The sequence below is a fragment of the Camelus ferus genome, chromosome 20, assembly GCF_009834535.1.
Source record: "Camelus ferus isolate YT-003-E chromosome 20, BCGSAC_Cfer_1.0, whole genome shotgun sequence".
In the NCBI taxonomy this organism is placed as follows: domain Eukaryota; kingdom Metazoa; phylum Chordata; class Mammalia; order Artiodactyla; family Camelidae; genus Camelus; species Camelus ferus.
In genome coordinates, this window is record NC_045715.1 from 34,007,090 (window position 1) to 34,025,695 (window position 18,606).

General features: G+C 41.2%; 1 protein-coding gene across 1 annotated transcript in view; it reads left to right on the top strand.

Annotated features, from left to right (window-relative positions):
• TFAP2D (transcription factor AP-2 delta) overlaps positions 1–7,207 on the top strand; it is a 50,055-nt gene extending 42,848 nt beyond the window's left edge. Inside the window, exon 8 of the mRNA XM_032462355.1 lies at positions 6,541–7,207. Coding sequence (XP_032318246.1) covers positions 6,541–6,760 — 220 coding nt within the window. The 3' untranslated portion in view covers positions 6,761–7,207. The remainder of the gene's footprint in view (positions 1–6,540) is intronic.
• Positions 7,208–18,606: the final 11,399 nt, after the last annotated feature.

Consider the following 18,606-nt stretch of genomic DNA (forward strand, 5'->3'; position numbering starts at 1 on the left):
CGCACACACACACAATCTCCCTAGAAAGGGTGGTTCTGCCCTGTGGTATCCCTCCAATTGCTGAAATGTGAACACACTTTAACACTAAGGGGGAAAATCAAAAGTCGAGCTGCACCCCTGAATCCAACAAACAGTAACTACCTTCCCGAACTGAGCCAGTTTGAAGAGATAGTTTATGTTGCAGAAAGATGTGCTAAAAAAGTGTTAATCAGGAGGTCTAGCAAAACAGGAGTTTTTAAAACCATGAATAAAATTAAGATGACTGTTAAATATAAGTTACATTTTCTTGAACACCAGGTGCCGTCAACTGCAACAGTCTGTATTTTCTCAGCAGGTGACCGTCAAAACCTTCCTACTCCTCAGTGTGAAATTAGTGATAGGAAAATGAAATCAGTGAGCTGGAATCTAGTTAGACAGAAAATAGTTCAAGGTAAATATGGCTTCTAAGCCTGAGTAGCTATGATTCAAGCCTTACATTTTTTTTTTTAATTGAGGTGCAGTTGATTGACCATGTTGTGTTAGTTTGTGGTGTATCAGCAGATACAAACGTCACATCTTGACCCTCGCTTTTTAGCTTAGATTTACTGATTCGGTGAGCTTTCTCCCTAAGAACTGCTCTTGAGTCAGCTCTCTCTTCCTCTCTCAAGATACTGCAAGTGGATATGTTTTCCTTAATCTCCCTTAAATTTCACATCGTTGGTCTAGCCCACCAGCTAAGCTTTTGACCATGTTAAGGTATTTCAGAACTTTGGTTCTGCTCTCCGATGCAGGAATTTCCCTCTCAGTTTTAATGCCAGCCACTAAGTTACAAATCCACGACACTGTCAATCACCCTGTCAGTTAAGAGGTGGGGCCAGAATGGGATTATGCGAAGGTCCTGCAACACTCCCCTGCAAACTCAGGAAGCTTCAGCCTTTGTTCACTCAGTTTTGATTACTGAATCCACACACCACTTCCGTGATCACTTCTGTTTTTTTGAATATTAGCAGTTTAGATTTGTAATAACCCACGACATGAACAAGTTGCAGTTAATCCATTCAGTGGAATCCTTTATTAACTATAAAGAGAAATAATCTACCGATAAACACCATGGATGCATCTCAAAATTATGCAAGGTGAAAAGAGCCAGTCATAAAAGTTTATAGAGTTTACAATTCAGTTTATAGGACATTTGGGGAAAAAGTAAGAACTATAGAGATAGAAGTTAGAGCACTGATTCCCAATACCTGGGGCTGGGAAAGGGTTTGGGGAAAATGTTTTGGGTGGTGGTGGTCATTATGCAACTGCATGGGTTTGTCAAAATTCAATGAGCTGTATGCTTAAGAAGGATTAGTATTACCATCTGGAAATTCAAACTCGATATACCTGATTTTTTAAAATAAGCCATTACAAGAAATTTGTTAAGGGATTAGTTAAATGTAATTCAACAACCTTAATGTCCCTTTTCCCCCTGCTTTGATGATTAAGTTATTTACTCTGTTCCATTTCATTACTTCCTCTACCACTTCCCATGATTTTTCAACGATTACCTAACAACTCCAGAGTCTCAGAAGCAGTTTCTTGTGTTTTCTTTCTCCTGAAATAGGAGTTTCCTATACTTAAAAAAATGTTGTGGGGGGAGGGTATAGCTCAGTGGTAGAGCGCTTGCCTAGCATACCTGAGGTCCTGGGTTCGATCCCCGGCACTTCCTCTAAAAATAAATAGGTAAACCTAATTACCTCCTCCCGCCAAAAAAAAAAAAAAAAAAAAAGAAGACAAAAAACTACTGAAACTACCGTAGGAACAAATAGAAAAACTGAACAAGTTGTTGAAGTAACAGCTTAAAAAAAAAGTTGCAATTCCATTAATACCATTGTCAGTTTTAAAGATTAACCTCTTTGAAAATAAAGCAAAGTATCTTAATTACCATTTAATCTTTCACTTTGCTAACGTAGCACTGTCTCCCCCAAGCCTACCTCTGTATTGTTCCTCTTCTTTATTCTTGGAACGTAACTTTACATCCTACAGGCCTGGCATCGGAGGCTCCCAGGTGAAACTCAGACCCTTTAGCCTTTGTTCGCTCAATTATTGCATACATGGGAGTCTTCTCCACCAGGGCTGCTGCCTCCCGGAGGCACCCGGCGCCCAGGTGCTGGCAGCAGACAAGGTCAGGTAGGCTGTAGGTTGACAATATTCGTGCCCCATCTCAGTCCTGCTTATTTTAGTTGCTGATTCTGTGGGCTTGTGGTTTGGTTTGGTTTTAACAACCCTTTGTATTTCTTTTTTAAGATTACACCCTAACTTTTGATGACAAATTTATGCTAAGAGCTCAAGCCACAAACTGTCGGGGAGACCTAGAACATCTTCTTTGCCACTTACCGTAAAATCTAGTGCACTCTGATGGTCACTTATGCGCTAAGTCACATGGCTTCGTTTGGCTCCCACTTTGATGCCTGAGATCCTGCCCCCTGTCTTGTCTGGGCTTGAGGTTTACATTTTTTGTTGGGGGGGGGATGTTGCTCCTTTCTCCTCAGAATTCTATTTAAGCTCCATCGTCACTGGGGCAAGTTTCTACCCTTTGGCAGGAGCACATACTTTTCAATATTGTAATCAAGGGACCAGGAAGCTAACACCTTTTTCTCAGTATCATCCAAGGAGCTCTGAAGGGTGATTGGACTTTAGATTGGCTGAAAAAAAGAAGAGGGAGGACACACAAAAGTATACAATAGGAATGACCATCATTGGTTGGAGGGTTGAAAAGGTAAATCTTTCAAAAATAAAGTGATAGAACATTTGGTTACAAAAGGTGAAGGAAGGTGAGCTGGAACGTGCCAATACATTAAGAAATATGATTCAACATTCGTATTGTCTGCTACTGTTCAGCAAAATGTTGTACATGTGGCAGGAGGAGGATACACCTAGCACGATGCTCGTTGCCCCCTCTCACTTGTCTGCTTGAGGACAAACTTTTAGATAAATTGAACTTAGAAGGACTTACTTCTCTATTTTGACAGCCTTCTTCAAACCATCATGACTGCTACTTAGCCCAGGTAATATTTGCTTGTGAAATGCTCTCTGATATTAACCTGATGGAAATGTATGCAGAGAGAACTTAAAGTGAAACCTGTGGCTAAAAAATATTTTCTGAGGGCAAAAAAAGATCACCCTTATCAAAGATTTTGGAGATTTGACTCTAGTGTGTTACCTGACAGATTGCTTTAATTTATTTTCTGTCTAGGACTGAAAGCCAGCTTCATTTTTCTGGTTTTCTCTGATGTCTTTGTAAACTCTACATTGTCCCTTTTCTCCTTTTGTATATTGCTGTGAATGAGATATACACCTATTTTTCTGGAATGGATGGGACTAACAGGAAAACATGTTCCCAGAAATTCTTTTAATCTGCCTATGATTTCACACTTTCTTCTGTGTTATGCTCGTACAATATTAGATGACTTTAATTACTTGGGTTCATAAACCTCACTGAAAGCTGCTAGAACAGACGCTATACCTTGCATTTAGCATCAGCTTCTGTGGTGTACCGTGCATATATTTTGAGATGCAGATAATGTTAAATCAAGGAAATTAACAACATTTGCATGATGTTATTTATGTTGAAAGATAACACTTCAAGGTGGAGGTGGGGGTGGGGTGTACAGCTCAGAGGTAGAGTGTGTGCCTGGCGTGCATGAGGTCCTGGGTTCAATCCCCAGTGCCTGCACTTAATGGGGAAAAAAAAGAAAGACAGATAACACTCCAAGTCATTAGTTTTCTTAGGTTGTGTATGTCACATTTTTTAACTTCTCTGTTGAGCTAAGTGGTTTTTCAACTTTCATAACCTTCTGTCCACGTCCTTGGTTTTAAAAAGTGCACCATAAGCATTAAACCAGTGAATTGAAGCTTAGAGCTGGAAAGAGCCTTGCAGCTGTTCTAGTCAGACTGTTTACAAGGCTGAATAACTTCCTGCAAATCACAGAAATGCCTAAGGTTGAAGCCGGTGTGAGACTCTGTACACCTGGTTCACAATCCTCCTACTAAAGACCAGATACCTATTTTAGAAGCAAGGAAGGCAGCCAGCCGAGAGGGTATGCCAGCCTGAGACTCTTCCATTAGGGAACTACTCCTGTCAACCTGGAGAAGTAAAGCATTTACGTAGACCCGTCTACTTTGGTCTCAACCTTTTAGAGCTCTTGTCTTAAATAGGGAAATTATCTCCCAGGCCTACAAGTCTGCCCCCAGAACAAAGTTAAGTTGGAGAAGCTGAGTTATAACTGCCCACAGAATGTGATTTCTCAAGGTGAACGTGTAAAACATGCCCACAGCCTGAGAGGAACATGAGCCACGGAGGTGGTTCAGAATATCAGATCTCTCAGACAAATGACTTACCTTTTCTGGGTATCAGTTCCTTCATCTGTAAAATGGAAGAAGTAGAGGACGTGGCATTATAGAGGAAAATAAAATTCACCTAATGGTGCAAGGAGCCCTGAACAGGAAGCAAGCATGAGAAAAGAGGCAGTTTGTGCCCAGAGCCAAGCATTTGGACATTAATCGATGGCTTCATTTAGTTCTTTTCGTGGGTGCTGCCATGATGCTTTCATCGCCCACTGCAGTCAGTTCCATTGGTGTCCTGTCTTCCTGGTAGATCCTAAAACATTTGATTCCCTGCTAGTTACATCATCGTAGAAACGGAATCGAAGTCAGTTTTCCTGCTCAGCAATGCGAGATGTGCATAAGCTTGAACTACAAAGATGCCTTATATTACGAGTTTTGGTGTCCTTAGCTGCCCAGGCACTGACCATTCTTGTTTTCTAAATGACTGTAGACTGAAGTCTTTTTTTTTTTTCTCTTTTTAATGTATGTTGATTATGACTTAAGCATGGGGAAGGGTTTGTAAAATGTTTGGGTGAAAGGTGGTGGCAACCCACAGAGTATAATGGACACGTGCAAGATTTTACCCTCACCGTGAGCAGCCCACAGCCAACGATGTCTGCCGCTTACTGGAACACTTCCTAAAAGCCTGATCATCCTGAGTCCTGCGCATGTATTAAGAGAAACAACAATTCCATGTGCTGGATTTTATCATTATCACCACAGAGGCTTATCAGTAGGCTGCCTTAGAGCCTAAATCCCTTGTTTGAATTTTTTAAAAAACTTGTAATTTTTGCCCCTGAAGATAACATGCCCTAAGAGGGATAACTAGCGAGTTAACATACTGTGAATGGTACTGTCTGATTTTAAAACTGCTAGTGTCACAACAACTGTGACAACCTAGGGCTTGTAAGCAGTTGATTGCATCATTTATTGAATATACAATTTATATGCCATGTTCTTTATAGATAGATAGATAGATAGATAGATATACAGGATGGATGGATGGATGGATGGATGGATAGATAGGTAGATGGACAGATAGATAGACAAGATGGATGGATGGATGGATGGATAGATAGGTAGATAGATAGATATACAGGATGGATGGATGGATAGATAGATATAGTAATGTATGCAGGATATATGTCAAGTATACTTTTCCATATTTTGCAAAATAGGAGTGATGGGGAGCAACCTGGGAGTGTCACTTCCGAAACAGTTGACACAAATGAACAACCGGGGTGGGTTCAGTTCACAGGAAGAGTTGGATCTACGCTTAGTCATTTGTTCAACTAGAGATGCTATGTGTTATGTTTGGGAGGCTCGCCTATGCTGAGGTGGCCACAGCACTCCCTACGCTGGCTCAGGAGTTATGATTATTAGTGAATTAGTTAGCTGCTGAAACCCAGAAAAGAGTGGCTTCCATTGGGTAGAATTTGATTTTTCTCTCACTTGGGAGACTGGAGGTGAGTAGGTTCCTGCCGTCCTGTTCTGTCCCCACCACCAAGGCCCCTGCCCTCATCTGCGCAACTGCAGAGCTATTTTGAGGGGAAAGAGAAGGGATCCCTTTCCTTTTAAGCAGGTGGGAGCGGCACGCATCATTCCTCTTGTGGTCTGTTGTGGAAGGGTTAGTCCCACATCCCAACTTAGCTGCAAGGGAAGCTTGGGACTGTAGTCTCCAGTGGGATGTCCCTGTGCCCAGGTCAGTCTCCAGACTCTGAAGAAGAGAAGATTGAAGTTAGAGGAGCAGGTAACCATGAGGCACACTCGGCCAGTTTTGATCTCTTCCTGTGTGATCTATGCCTGTACAAGCGTATGTGCTGTTCTTAAAAATGAGATGATTCTCACCCATAGAAAGTTATATTTTCTGGCTTTCTTGAGGGGCAGCAACTCAGAGTTAAGTCATGTGTAAAACACTCAGGCTCACTAATCATTAGTGCCTGTCAAGTCTACCAGTGACGTCTTCTTCCAAGTCTACCTACCAAGTCTTCTTCCAGAGGGGCCCTGAATTTCTTACGGTTCAGAGCAGTCCATTGACTTGCAGCTGCCTTCTGCAATGCTTGGCACTGTCGAGGGACACAGCAAATGCCTGTTTCATGGAAGATTCTGGATGAAATGGGGGTTGGGGGCGGTGTTGTCCCGTATCATACTGCAAACTGCTCATCGCTTTTTCCTACCGTTTCTCATTTCCAGTTTGATCACTCATGGCTTTGGGACCCCGGCAATATGTGCAGCTCTAAGCACTTTCCAAACAGTCCTCAGTGAAATGCTGAACTACTTGGAAAAACACACGACTCACAAAAACGGTGGAGCGGCGGATTCTGGCCAAGGACATGGCACCTCGGAGAAAGCCCCCCTGCGGAAAACTTCAGAGGCTGCCGTGAAAGAGGGCAAAACGGAAAAGACAGACTAGCTACATCAAACAGAATCTATTTCCAGAGAGTCTTGCTGCTGATATTTTTGCTAATATATATGTCATTGAGGGTGATTAATCTTCAGTGGACCAAATCTCTATCCTCCCCCACTAACCCTCCGTAAAAAAACAAAAATGGAAATGAAAAATGAAAACAAAAAAGGACAAAACCAAAAAAAAAAAAAAAAAAAAAAAAGACAACCCCCCCCCCAGGAAAACAGCAGTGTAACCGTGTGATGAAATTGTCACTTTTTAATTTTATGTTATGATAAAACTCCTTTTGTGCACGTAATTTATTGTTCCAAATTATATACATCACCGTTTTTAAGCACTTCCGGACTCTGAAGAGGCAGCACATGCTTTTTTCACATCTAACTGATGCACTTTCTTATCCAGCTCTGTAGGTAGGGATCAGAAAGCATGACCAAACAGGGACCCACCACCAGTGCTCATAGCTCCGGTCCTTCTCGACTTAATTCCTGAGAACAAGAGTGCCTCTTTCCATTAAATAGACCAAACTGGCAATCAACCCGTCAATAAACGCTCTGGGAACTGAAAAGGGCAGTCATGAATCTTTGTCCTGTGAGTTGACAGCAGTTTTAAAATTTTGGTCACTGCTAGCCCGCTTAACTACCAATGCCTTGGCGGTCTTTAAAAATTCCAGATGACTCTGTCCCCTTTATGTACAAGTCTTCCCACCCCACCCTGAGTCCATTTTTTTTTTTTTAAGAAGAGACTCAGCAGAATATTGAAGAGATGAGAGATGACCTCTTCTCACCAGTCTCCTCCAGTCCCCAACCCAACAGTTCAAGGAAGCAGACTTACATAGTGGGTCAGGGCAGGCAGGATATGGGACAGGGTACCTTTGTCACTCTTGGGCTCCTGATGGAAAGCAGTGATATTGTCTTGCCTGGAAACGTGTGGGGATAGGAACAGCCATCGTCCCAGGAAGCTCTGCCCCTCAGAGACAGAGGAGGAGCCCAGGGAACTCGCGGAGGTCTCTCGAGGTGTTGGTGGCCAACGATTGTGTGGTTAAAGCGACAGCCGTTCTTCATCTACCTTTGTGACTCTTGTACCTGCCCGATGGCTGTGTTCTAAACCTTCAGAGGCACAGAAGCATTCAGGTCTGTGTTCAATAAAGGAAACAAAACCAGAATGATCAGAGAAGACTTTGGCTTTTAAGATGCTTCCTTTTTTCATAGCTTGTTCTTAGAGCTTTACTGTCGTTTAGTTAAGACACTGAAAACAAGAGGTTCCTGGCTGCCGAGGCCAGGGGCTAACTGAATGACAGTTCTGTCCATTAAAACCTGAATGTATCAAGACCCTTGGTTGGTACCACATAGTACTAACCTTTCTACTGTTAACAATTTTCAAACATCTAGGTAAATAAAGATCATCATCCATGAAAAAGAAATCATTTTAATATGTGGACTCCTGACACTGATTAGCGTGAAAATATTCTCTTCTTATTAACATACATCAACTCCTTTCAAAAAAATCTCTGCTACATAATAACCCCACGGAAGATATTATTTTTTAATTGAGAGGAAATCGCTCAAGAGTTTTCATGTGGAGATCACACACAAAAAATATTTTTACCGAACCATAATTCTTAAAACCATTTGACTTTTATCTTCAATCTTGTACAGAAAAGATTTGAGCATACCTAGTGAGTATCTAAATTTTCTAGACTGAATTCAATTAACAAAAGACACTAGTAAGGAATTCTATAAGAAAGGGGTTTTCTAGTTACACAGTAGAAGAGTTTAAAATAATTGTGATAATAATATTAATAATTGTGATTTCATGTGTTTATCTAGTTCCATTTTTAAAAATTTACCATTATTCATGGCTTTAAATTTTTTTTGGAAATAAAATAGAATAAAGCCGAGATTCTGCTGCAGTTCCAAATTTTATCGCCAAATAAATTGTACTCCATTTTACACGAAAATTCCCGTATTGTAAAATATACACGTGAAGCAAAAGTGATGAATATTTCAGTTTAATAAGTAGTAAGAAAGCTATATAACAGATAATGTTGGCTACTAATATTTCCTTAATGAAATTTCCACACTGACTTTTATTCCTTTTTATTATTAATAATGCATATGTACTTACTATGGCATTTGGATATGCATATCTGCTAGGCACTTAATGTAGTTATATTACAATGTCAAATGTTCACCCCTACAGGTTAAAATTACATCTGGCTTATTCTCCAGCTTCCTTCTCCACCCTTAGTTATGACTAGTTGGGGTTCTTATCACCTCAATGGGATGTTATTATTTACTAGCCTTGGAAACAGAAGTATAACTCCAACTACAGTGCATATTATTTACCAGGATTTCGGGTGTCTTCAGAGCCTTAAATGGACCACACCCATCACTTAACTTAACCAGCCATTGGGACATAAACGAATGAATGGACTGGTCATGTTTAGAGTAATAATTTATTATCATATTTAATAGACATTGTTAACCTGCCGAATTTTGCCTTGTATATAATAGGTACTCAACACTTTTTAAATAAATGAATAAATGAATGTGTGTGTGTTCTTTGTCCAAAATGGGCCAAAGGACCTTTTACTTTTGATTTTCTTTTTTTTTTTTTTTTTCGATGCTCACTGCTTCATTCTGGCTGGCTTCTTCTATGGTAGTTTATAGAAAACACTTTTTATTTGAATAAGGCAATATTTCCACTCCATCGCATTAGTTACAAGTAGATGCATTTAATATAAAACAATAAAGAAAACTAGGTAGGTATCAGAATTTCAACAAGAGTAAAGTTATAATCATTATCAATATCAAGTTTATAGTAAAGGAGGGTAGCTCCCCAAGATCTACGTGACTTTCAGTGGTATAATAAGTAATAAAACAATAACAGAGCTTTCCAGGTTATGACTGGCCCAGAAAGTGTGTCCAAACCTCTCCTACTTACTCAAAATTAATAATGACAATTAATGTAAAGTTTTTGTACTTAAACTTATGAAAGATTGAGTCAAATGCCTATAAAAAGAAATGTTTGTTTTAAGGCTGTTTCCATAACCCATGTAAATGCCACTTTCATGGCTATTTCACTAGAATTACCCTTTGACTTAAGTTTGGTGGTTCTCAAAAAATAAATGAAAACTCTGAATTAGTCTATATTTTCTTCTCTGGGAAGATCAGAGTCCTGAAAAGATGTCTAGTCTATCCTTCTGCACCCTTCTTTTCAGGTGCTTTAAAAATCGGTGACATTCTTCCTGGCTTTGCAGTTCCTTTTCCCTTTCCCTTCTTTGAGGACATATTCTCTTCAATGTCTAAGACAGAACGTGACCCTTGAGCACCTATGAGCATCCTGACCCTAGTGTGACAGTGATAAGAATTGGACCTTTTGAGCTTTTAAAGTAAATGTGTCAATAAATTATCCTTGTCAAAATGAGTAAAACAGTGTAATTCCATTACCCGATATTTTCTCCCTTTCGGGCTTCTTTGGGGGCATTTTAGACCAGTGCAACTTTTTTAATGTATCAGCATCCTTTACACTATGAATATGCTGTCTCCCTGCAAAAGCATAGACTTTGAATGCAAATTACCTTGGTTCAAATCATGGCTCTGTCACTTGCTACTGTGTGACCTTGGACAAGTTGCTGAACCTCTCTGTGTCTCCACTTCCTTCATCTGTAAAATAAGGATAGTAATAGATACCTACTCACAGAATTACTGTCAGAATCAAAGAATTAATGTATCTAAACTGCCCAGAGCAGAACAGGGGCATGGTTAGTGCTCTGTGAGTTGTTAGCCATTGTCACTAATGCTTAGAGTTGGGACAAACCATATGTTTTTAATCTAGATATCAGTTTCTCCTTAGTTTATTGACTCCTTTCTATATGTCAGGCTCTGTCTTGGAGATTGAAGATGCAGAGTGGAATGAAGTGTTTTCCTTGTGAATTTCTTGAAGTTTCCTGTGAGGATCCCAGCTATTAGACTATGGTAAATGCCCCGATGGAAGTGTGCACAAGTTACCCCACCACGAAGGAGACCTGGGTCCACGGAATTACAGAGGAGGGGAGGGGTGGGGGGAAGTCACCGAAAGGGGTTGTAGGATGGAGGGAAGGAAAAGGTGGAGCCCAGGAGCAAAGGGACTTTATGGTTCTGGGTGAATTAAAGACATCGGGGCTGGATGTGATTTTGAAAACTCACCGATGCCCTTTGCATTTCTGGTTATTCCTACACCACCCCGCCACCTCCATTTCTGGGCACCTAAGATTTTGTACCACCTCGGGGCGGAAGGTGACCCAAGGGAACGCAGGCAACAAAGGAGTTGAACTTTTACACAAGTTTTCAGTTTCAAAATCCTAGACCCTAAGAAGGACTTCAGATTTAAAAGTGTATCAGTCAGGACCTTTTTCCTTCTTCCCCACAGACACAGACACACACAGATACATACACAAAGACACACGCAGACACACACACACAGAAACACACAGAGACACACCAAGACACAGCCAGGCTCACACACAGTGGAGCCCAAACAACAGTCCCCAGGCTGGGGAAAGGAGGAGAGGATAAAAGAAGAAAGCGTAGCCATCATTGCCTCTCTGCATGCAGGGGGCCATGTCCTGGGGGTGCAGGTGGGGACAGAAGCAACTAGGTCCTCACCCCAGAGAAGGGCCCAGGGAGGAAGAACGTCCAGCATATGCAGAAGCAGAGGCGCCGCCCCTGTGGGTGTGACGAGGCAGGTGGTTCTCAGCCTTACGAGGCTTCTCCCAGGCAGTCTCTCTAACATGGCCTGGAGGGACCAGGGGGATGTGAATGCCAGTGAGAAATAAACAAGCAGTTATTCCTGCAAGCCAGAGGGATGCATCCACAACGGAGGATTCAGGTGCACCCAGGAGCAGCCCACTAGCTGGCAAGCATGCAGGGTGTTCGCAGGGTGAACCCACGTACACACAGGAGAAAGTTGCAACACGTGTCAATCAAAGACCAGATAGGAAGTCAGGTGTACCACTTGGAGTCCAGTCAGAAGAACAGAAACTTCTCCAGGGATTTCAAAGAGAGAGAGGATTTAATAAAGGAAACAGGTTGAACAAGCATTAGAAAGTTTGAAAGAGCAAAAAAATATGAGGCATTACTGAATCTGAACTACCCAAATACTGCTAATCTGAAAAACTAGTGAGCACCCTTTATAGATGGGAGAACAACAGGAAAGGGGTGAGGTTACCTGAATCTGGGAGCTGGGAGGAGGGCATCCTCCTCCTCGTGGTTGTTGCTTGAATATCTGAAATTAATGCTGATGGTACCGCTGAGGGGGTACAGCATGGCGAAAGCTGGGATTGCAAAGAAGCTGGAGGCTGAAGCCATAACCGCCCTCTTCTGCTTAAGAGATGGGGACAGGAATTGGAAATATATTGAACATCTCTCCCCTTCCACTTCGTTCGAATTCCCACCAGTCTCTCCCATTGTCAGAACCTAATTAGAAGCTTGCTGGCTGAGGGCTTTGAGGAAAATAGCTTGCAGACTTCCGGCTCCAGCATCACACAATGCAGAAGGGTGGGCATCTTTGCAGATACCAGCATCCACAGATGGTGATCCAGGCCACGTGTTCCCCCAAACAACTTGGTTATACAAAAGCCTTCCCCGCCCAATTCCGGAACACAGATGCAAACCAAGAGGGCCCTGAATGGACTACGATCAAATTTCTCCACATTTAAAATGAAGGCTCAAATATAAAAATTACGTCACGTTACAGAAAACAAAGGGGCATTGCTCGTACATCCAAATTGACACGGAGGCGTTCATACCTACTACCTTTAAAAACTGTATTTCAGCTGCTTCCCATCTGCATGGCAGAGGATTCAAAAGACCAACACACTTAAGAAAACGTGGAAGAGCTCAATAACCCACTCCCCACGAAAGACCACAGAAGGCAGAAAAAAATTTTTTAAATGGACCCATGAGTTTTTCCCAGTTAAAGTCTAATGGAAGTCTTCAAAGCTATTCTTTCTTTCCCGTTGTATTTCCTTAATTATTTCCTTCGTGTTAAAAGCTATTTGGAGAAACAGCACTAAGATGGCATTTAAGTTTATGTTTAGTCTTTCTTGCAAGTTCAGTCATGGCGTTCTTGCAGTCAATAAAAGCTAACTGCGTGCAGAAATCTTAGGATCTTTTATCTTCTCACCAGACACACTCTCCCTGGGCAGTGTCATCTTCTATCATTTTAATTATCATTTAATGTGTTTTCTTGTGGCAAAGACCAGTGGCCATCAAATAAAGTCCATTGTACATGTGTCCTGGGTGTATACCTGTTCCAGGGGTTGGCAAACTTTCTCTGTCAGGGGCCAGATAGCAAATATTTTAGGTGATACAGGCCATGCAATCTCTGTTGCAATGACTCAGCTGTCTTTGTAGCAGGGAAGTACCATAGACAATATGTAAACAAATGGCCACGGCTACTCCAATAAATCTTTATTTATCAAAAAAAAAAAAAATAGGTATTGGGCTGGATGGGTGCACGCGTTCTTGTCATTTGCTGACCTCTGACCTAGATTAAAGTTCTCAGCATTTCTTGCTGTTTGTAGCTATGTGATTAAATTCTCTCCAGTGGAGGAACAGAAATGATATTTGCCACTCCTAAGTTTTACAAAGACAAACCAGCCCTGCAGTTTCCTTCATGTGATGTCCTTTCCTACCAGCTGCATGAGGTGACTATGAGGCCAGAGGGCAAGAATTCTCAACCTTGGCACTATTGACAATTTGGCCTTTCCGAGGGGCTGTCCTGTGTGTTGTAGGATGTTGAGCAGATAGATTCTTGGCTTTTATGTACTGGATGCCAGTAGCATCTCTCCTAATTGTGACAACAAAAATTGTCTCCAGACATTCCCAAATGTCTCCTGGTTAAGAACCACTGTCTTCGAGATGCCAGAAACACAACATAGAAAGTACCTGGATCCCTGAATGGCCGTATGGAAGAGAAGCTCACATTACTCCAGCCCAAGCGTCTACGAGGTAAACCACTGAACCTGGGGGTTGGGGAGAGGGCAGGAGGGTCTGTTTGTTAGCCTAGCCTAACCTAATACTGATTAAGTCCAAATCCATCTCTTAACTGGTTTTCCAGCCTCTGGTCCCACTCTTCCTTATTCCATTCTCCACACTGCAGAGAATCATTCTAAAAAAGTAAATCTGATTTGCACATCCCAAATAAAACTTCATGGTTGACTGTTGTCCTTACCATAAAGTCAGACTCTTCTAGAGGATTTACAGTGTCCTTCTGACCTGGCCTTTGTTCTCTTCTCCAGCCTCCTCCAGCTTTATCTCTCATGTATCTCTGTTTCCCCTGTCATAGTCCCTCCTCCCCCCAACCACACTCCCACTCCATGGTCCAGCCACATAACTCCAGCTGGACACATGGTCCAGCTTCTTTGAATTCCTGAAACTGTCCATGATCTAAGACTTTGCTTATTACTCCTCTTAGCCTGAGACATTATGTTCTATCTAACCTCCTTCACCAAGCCAGCTCCTGTTTCTCTTTCAGGTATCAGCTCAGGAGTCACTGCTGTGGTGCAGCTCTATGAGTTTGCTATTGCTATGTAACATATTGCCACAAACTTAGTGGCTTAAGTCAACATCCATTTATTTGTGCACATTTCTATAGATCATAAGTCCAGCCCGGCAAAACTGGATTCTCCGCTGAGACTCCCGTAAGGCTGAACTTAAGAAATCAGCCAGGCTGGGCCCTTGTCTGGACCCTCTAGGGAGGAATCCACCTCCAAGCTCAGGCAGGTGGCTGGCTAAGTTCATTTCCTTGTGGTTATAAAACTAAGGTCCCCATTTCTTTGAGGGTCAGCCAGGGGTCACTAAGAGCTCCCAGAATCTGCTCTCAGGTCTTTACCACACAGCCCCCTCCACGTTCAAAGCCAGTGTCAGTGCATCAAATCACAAGTTTCTCTCTAACTGTCTCCTTTGCTACCAGCTGGAGAAAAATCTCTGCTTTTAAAGGGCTCATGTGGTTAGATGGTACCCACCCAGGTGACCTCTCTTTTGATTAACTCAAAGTCAACTGCTTAGTGACATTAATCACTTCTGTAAAATTCCTTGATCACCAAGATAATACACTGATGCATGTGACATCAGAGTTCCAGAGGTTAGGGTGGGAAATCCTGGGAGTTTATTTTTTAAAATTCATCCTACCACGAGGGCTTCTCAGATTCCCTGAACCAGGTTGCTTTTGTCTCCTGTGTGCCCCCATGTCATCATTTATCCCTGTTACGTCACTGATTAAAGACTTTTTAACATACATTTGCTTAATGATCTTTCCTATCAGACAGACAATCCCCAGTTTCCAAAATTGTAAAAGGAGGTTTTAGCATTTACATCATTAGATTGTTATCAGGATTAAATGAAATTTTCCATGTAAAACAGTAACAGTGCCTGAGACACAGGAAGGGCCCAAATGATGTTAGCTGTTAATATTATTGCAAATATTGGAATTGTTAGTATAAAATGTCATTAGGTTTTGAAGAGGGAATCCGTGTATCTTGTCTACCTTTGTACTCCGAGCTACTAGCCCAGTGCTTACCTGGTTTATGGTCTGTAGGATGTGAATGGTGGACAAATGAATGAACGTGTAATTCAAGGACTCATCCAAGGTCTGCAGCAAAAAAAAAAAAAAAAAAAAAAAAAAAAAGTAAGGTCCTCTCTAAGGAAAGGGACAATCATAAATTGCTGGGAGCCCAGAAGTGTTTTCAGATCCACAGTGCCAGAACCAAAAGTGGTAAGTGCGAAATATTTCATGCATGAACACAGAAAGTCAATATCACATTCAGCCTCCAATGTGTAGACCCTGCAAGCACACTGCTAAAACCAACATTTAAAATAAAAGAGTAACGGGAAATAAAACTGCCAACTTATTGTCTCATCGACAGCAAAGCATTCTTGGTACAAATTGTTGTATCGTCAAACGGCGCTGAAGTGTGTATGAATGCTTATTGTTCCTAATTATCCTAATTATCTACTTACAGCCTACTTACTAGCAGTTGAGACATTTCCTTTTTTCTTGGGGTAATGGAGAGGGTATGGAAAAGCTGCCTTTCCTTTCTGGCTTCTTTAAATGTTTTCTCTAATTAGTTAACTTCCATTTTATAGTGGATAAGTTTTGTTTTCTTAATGAATGACAGAGTTCCCCTGAAAAGTATAGTCTTTTATCCTAGAGGTTATAAAGCTATTATAATGACTGTGAGACAGAAGACTGTTATAATGGTTTTGTTGAAAGGGTTTTGGAGGAGATGGCCTGTGACTTCCTTGGAACACAGAGGAAAAAGCCACTGCCTGGCTACCCGTGAAAGCATGTATTTAACTACTATAGGGATGTAGTATTCCTAGAACACATGATGGTAATTTTTGAAATTCCATATTTCTTTACAGATTGGTCAAGCTAAAATTCAAATGGTCAGTAAAAAATCATATTTAATAGCAAACACTTTTTTGAATCCAGAAATTTTTTCTATAAATCCTCTCACGGTCATTGTCAGAATGGAGACTAATTAAATTCATTCATGTATTTATTCATTCAACAAAAATATTTATTGAAGAAGTGTAATAATTAAAAGATTATTTAGATGATTGAAAATCACTTAGAAGCGCTGGCAGAGTGAGGCAACCATCATAAAGAATGTACAAGGGGAGGGTACAGCTCAGGTGGCAGAGTGCATGCTTAGCAAGCACAGGGTCCTGGGTTCAATCCCCAGTACCTCCTCTAAAAATAAATAAGTAAACCTATCTGCTGCCCACCAAAAAAAAAAAAAAAAAGTTAAAAAAAAAAAAAGAATGCCTAAATTCTAGCTTCCCCTTCATCATGGCTAAGGAGCAGCTGAGTGTCTCCAGCACCAGGAAGCCTCGAGGAGTAATGATCTGGGGGACATTTGCAGTTTCTTACTCCCTGTGTTTTGTCTTCCTAATCAAAAACTGGTACCGACAGTGATGACCACAGTGGCCGAAGAGATTAGTGGGTGTGGATGTTTGTGGCTCGTAGAGGTGCGTCCGTGAGAGCGACATGGGATGAAAATGTGATCAGACAGGAAGTGATCTCAAAGGATGAGGGCTGAAGGAACTTCCTGCGAATCCTCACACACTTACCAGAGTGTCATGAACCCACAAGTTTGGGGATAAAATCATATATAGTGGTGGGGCTCTGGACAAGGATGTCTGCCCCCAAACACGTTTAAGTTACCTTTTAAATATTTCTTGAATAACTAGTAAGTAAGTGCATAATTACAGGGCACAAGTTTATCATATGACTAAATATTTTAACGGCTATAAGGCATAGATTTACCTTACTAAATAAACTAGTAGCCACGGGGGTTATTTTTATGTTTATATCCCCTATACTCCATTTCACAAGGAACTACAAAAGGGGATGAAATATTATTTAAACATAGAAGCTCATTAGCAAAAGACACAGGGAAAGTACCGGGTTGTGTGGTGATGAATGCTTCTGAGTCATGCACCAATTACCATTCCCCGAAGAAGAACAAAGTTACAATGAAAAATAAAAGGCAGAGTTGGCTTCACACAATCCTCGTGTCTGGGAACTAGAAAGCTATTTTCTGGCTGGGAGGAAGAGAGCTTAATTTTATGAAGTTTAATGCTACTTATAACAGTCTTTGAGCTACCTCTCTTCTGTGCCTGCTCTAATAACCGAGGGTCAAAGCAGCAGGTCTAGCAAACACTGCCACTAAACGAGGCTACTTTGTCTTTTGACAGAGAGGCTCAACTTGTAAAAATCTTGTTAGAGTCAATAAATTTTGCAATATTGGAGGTGTGCCTGGCTAATGAAGTCGTGCAAACATTTCAAAAAAAATAATAACTGTTTTTCATTCTTGTAACAGGAATTAATGTAACCCTCACTTTCCCTCCAAGTCTTTTTTTTCACATGATTCTCTCTTCAAAAGTATACACTCCCTTTCAAAGTATCAGCGGGCGCTCCCGAGACCTTGATAAGCAAGAGAGCGTATTCTACTGCCCTCTGCTGGCGGATGGAGTTATCACCATCAACCGGACTTTTGGAGCAGAGATGGGGGCGCTCAGTGATTCCCTCCACAGCTAGTTACCACCTGCCAGCTAATGTATCATCTAACACAGATGATGGACACAGAAGCAGAGAGACGTTAGATGAATGGATGGATGGATGGATATACAGATGATAGATGGTTAGAGAGACTACTATTATTCAGAGACAAGACTGAGTATTTTTGTTCTCAAACTATATTAGATCTATTTTCAGCACTAAGTCAAACTTATATAAACCTGCAAAATAAAACTAGGGTAACAGTTTTAGAACGATAGCCATTTGACAACTGTGCAGTGTGGAAGGAGATGATTCTAACCAATTGTACGGATAACTGATAAACTGAAGCTGCTCAGGAGAGGGGAAAAATCTAGGTGAGAAACTGGAAAATTGTTGTCAAAGAAATAAACGAAGAATAAAAGGGTGGATAAAGAAGACGTAATCACAACATCGTAATTCTTTGTTACGTGTCTCTGTTCACGTATATGAAGTCCACGAAAGCGCTTCATACAACACTTAACAAATCGTTGCATGGCTTTGTGCCTTAGATCACCCCACCTTCAAAGTTTTCAGCCCAACATTACAAGCGCACAGTGAGTGTGACAGATAAACTGTGTTGCGTTTGTGTGTCTATTTTCTTAAAATATGGTTGTTATATTTAATCTCACAATTCATTTGCACCATAGATTTCACTGAAAGTTTCCAGAAGGTTGATGTGAAATATAATGGCTTAAAAATTTAATCGATCCTGGTTGAGGAACCTGCTGTATCCTCCCTGGCCAGGAACTGGTGACACTCACTTT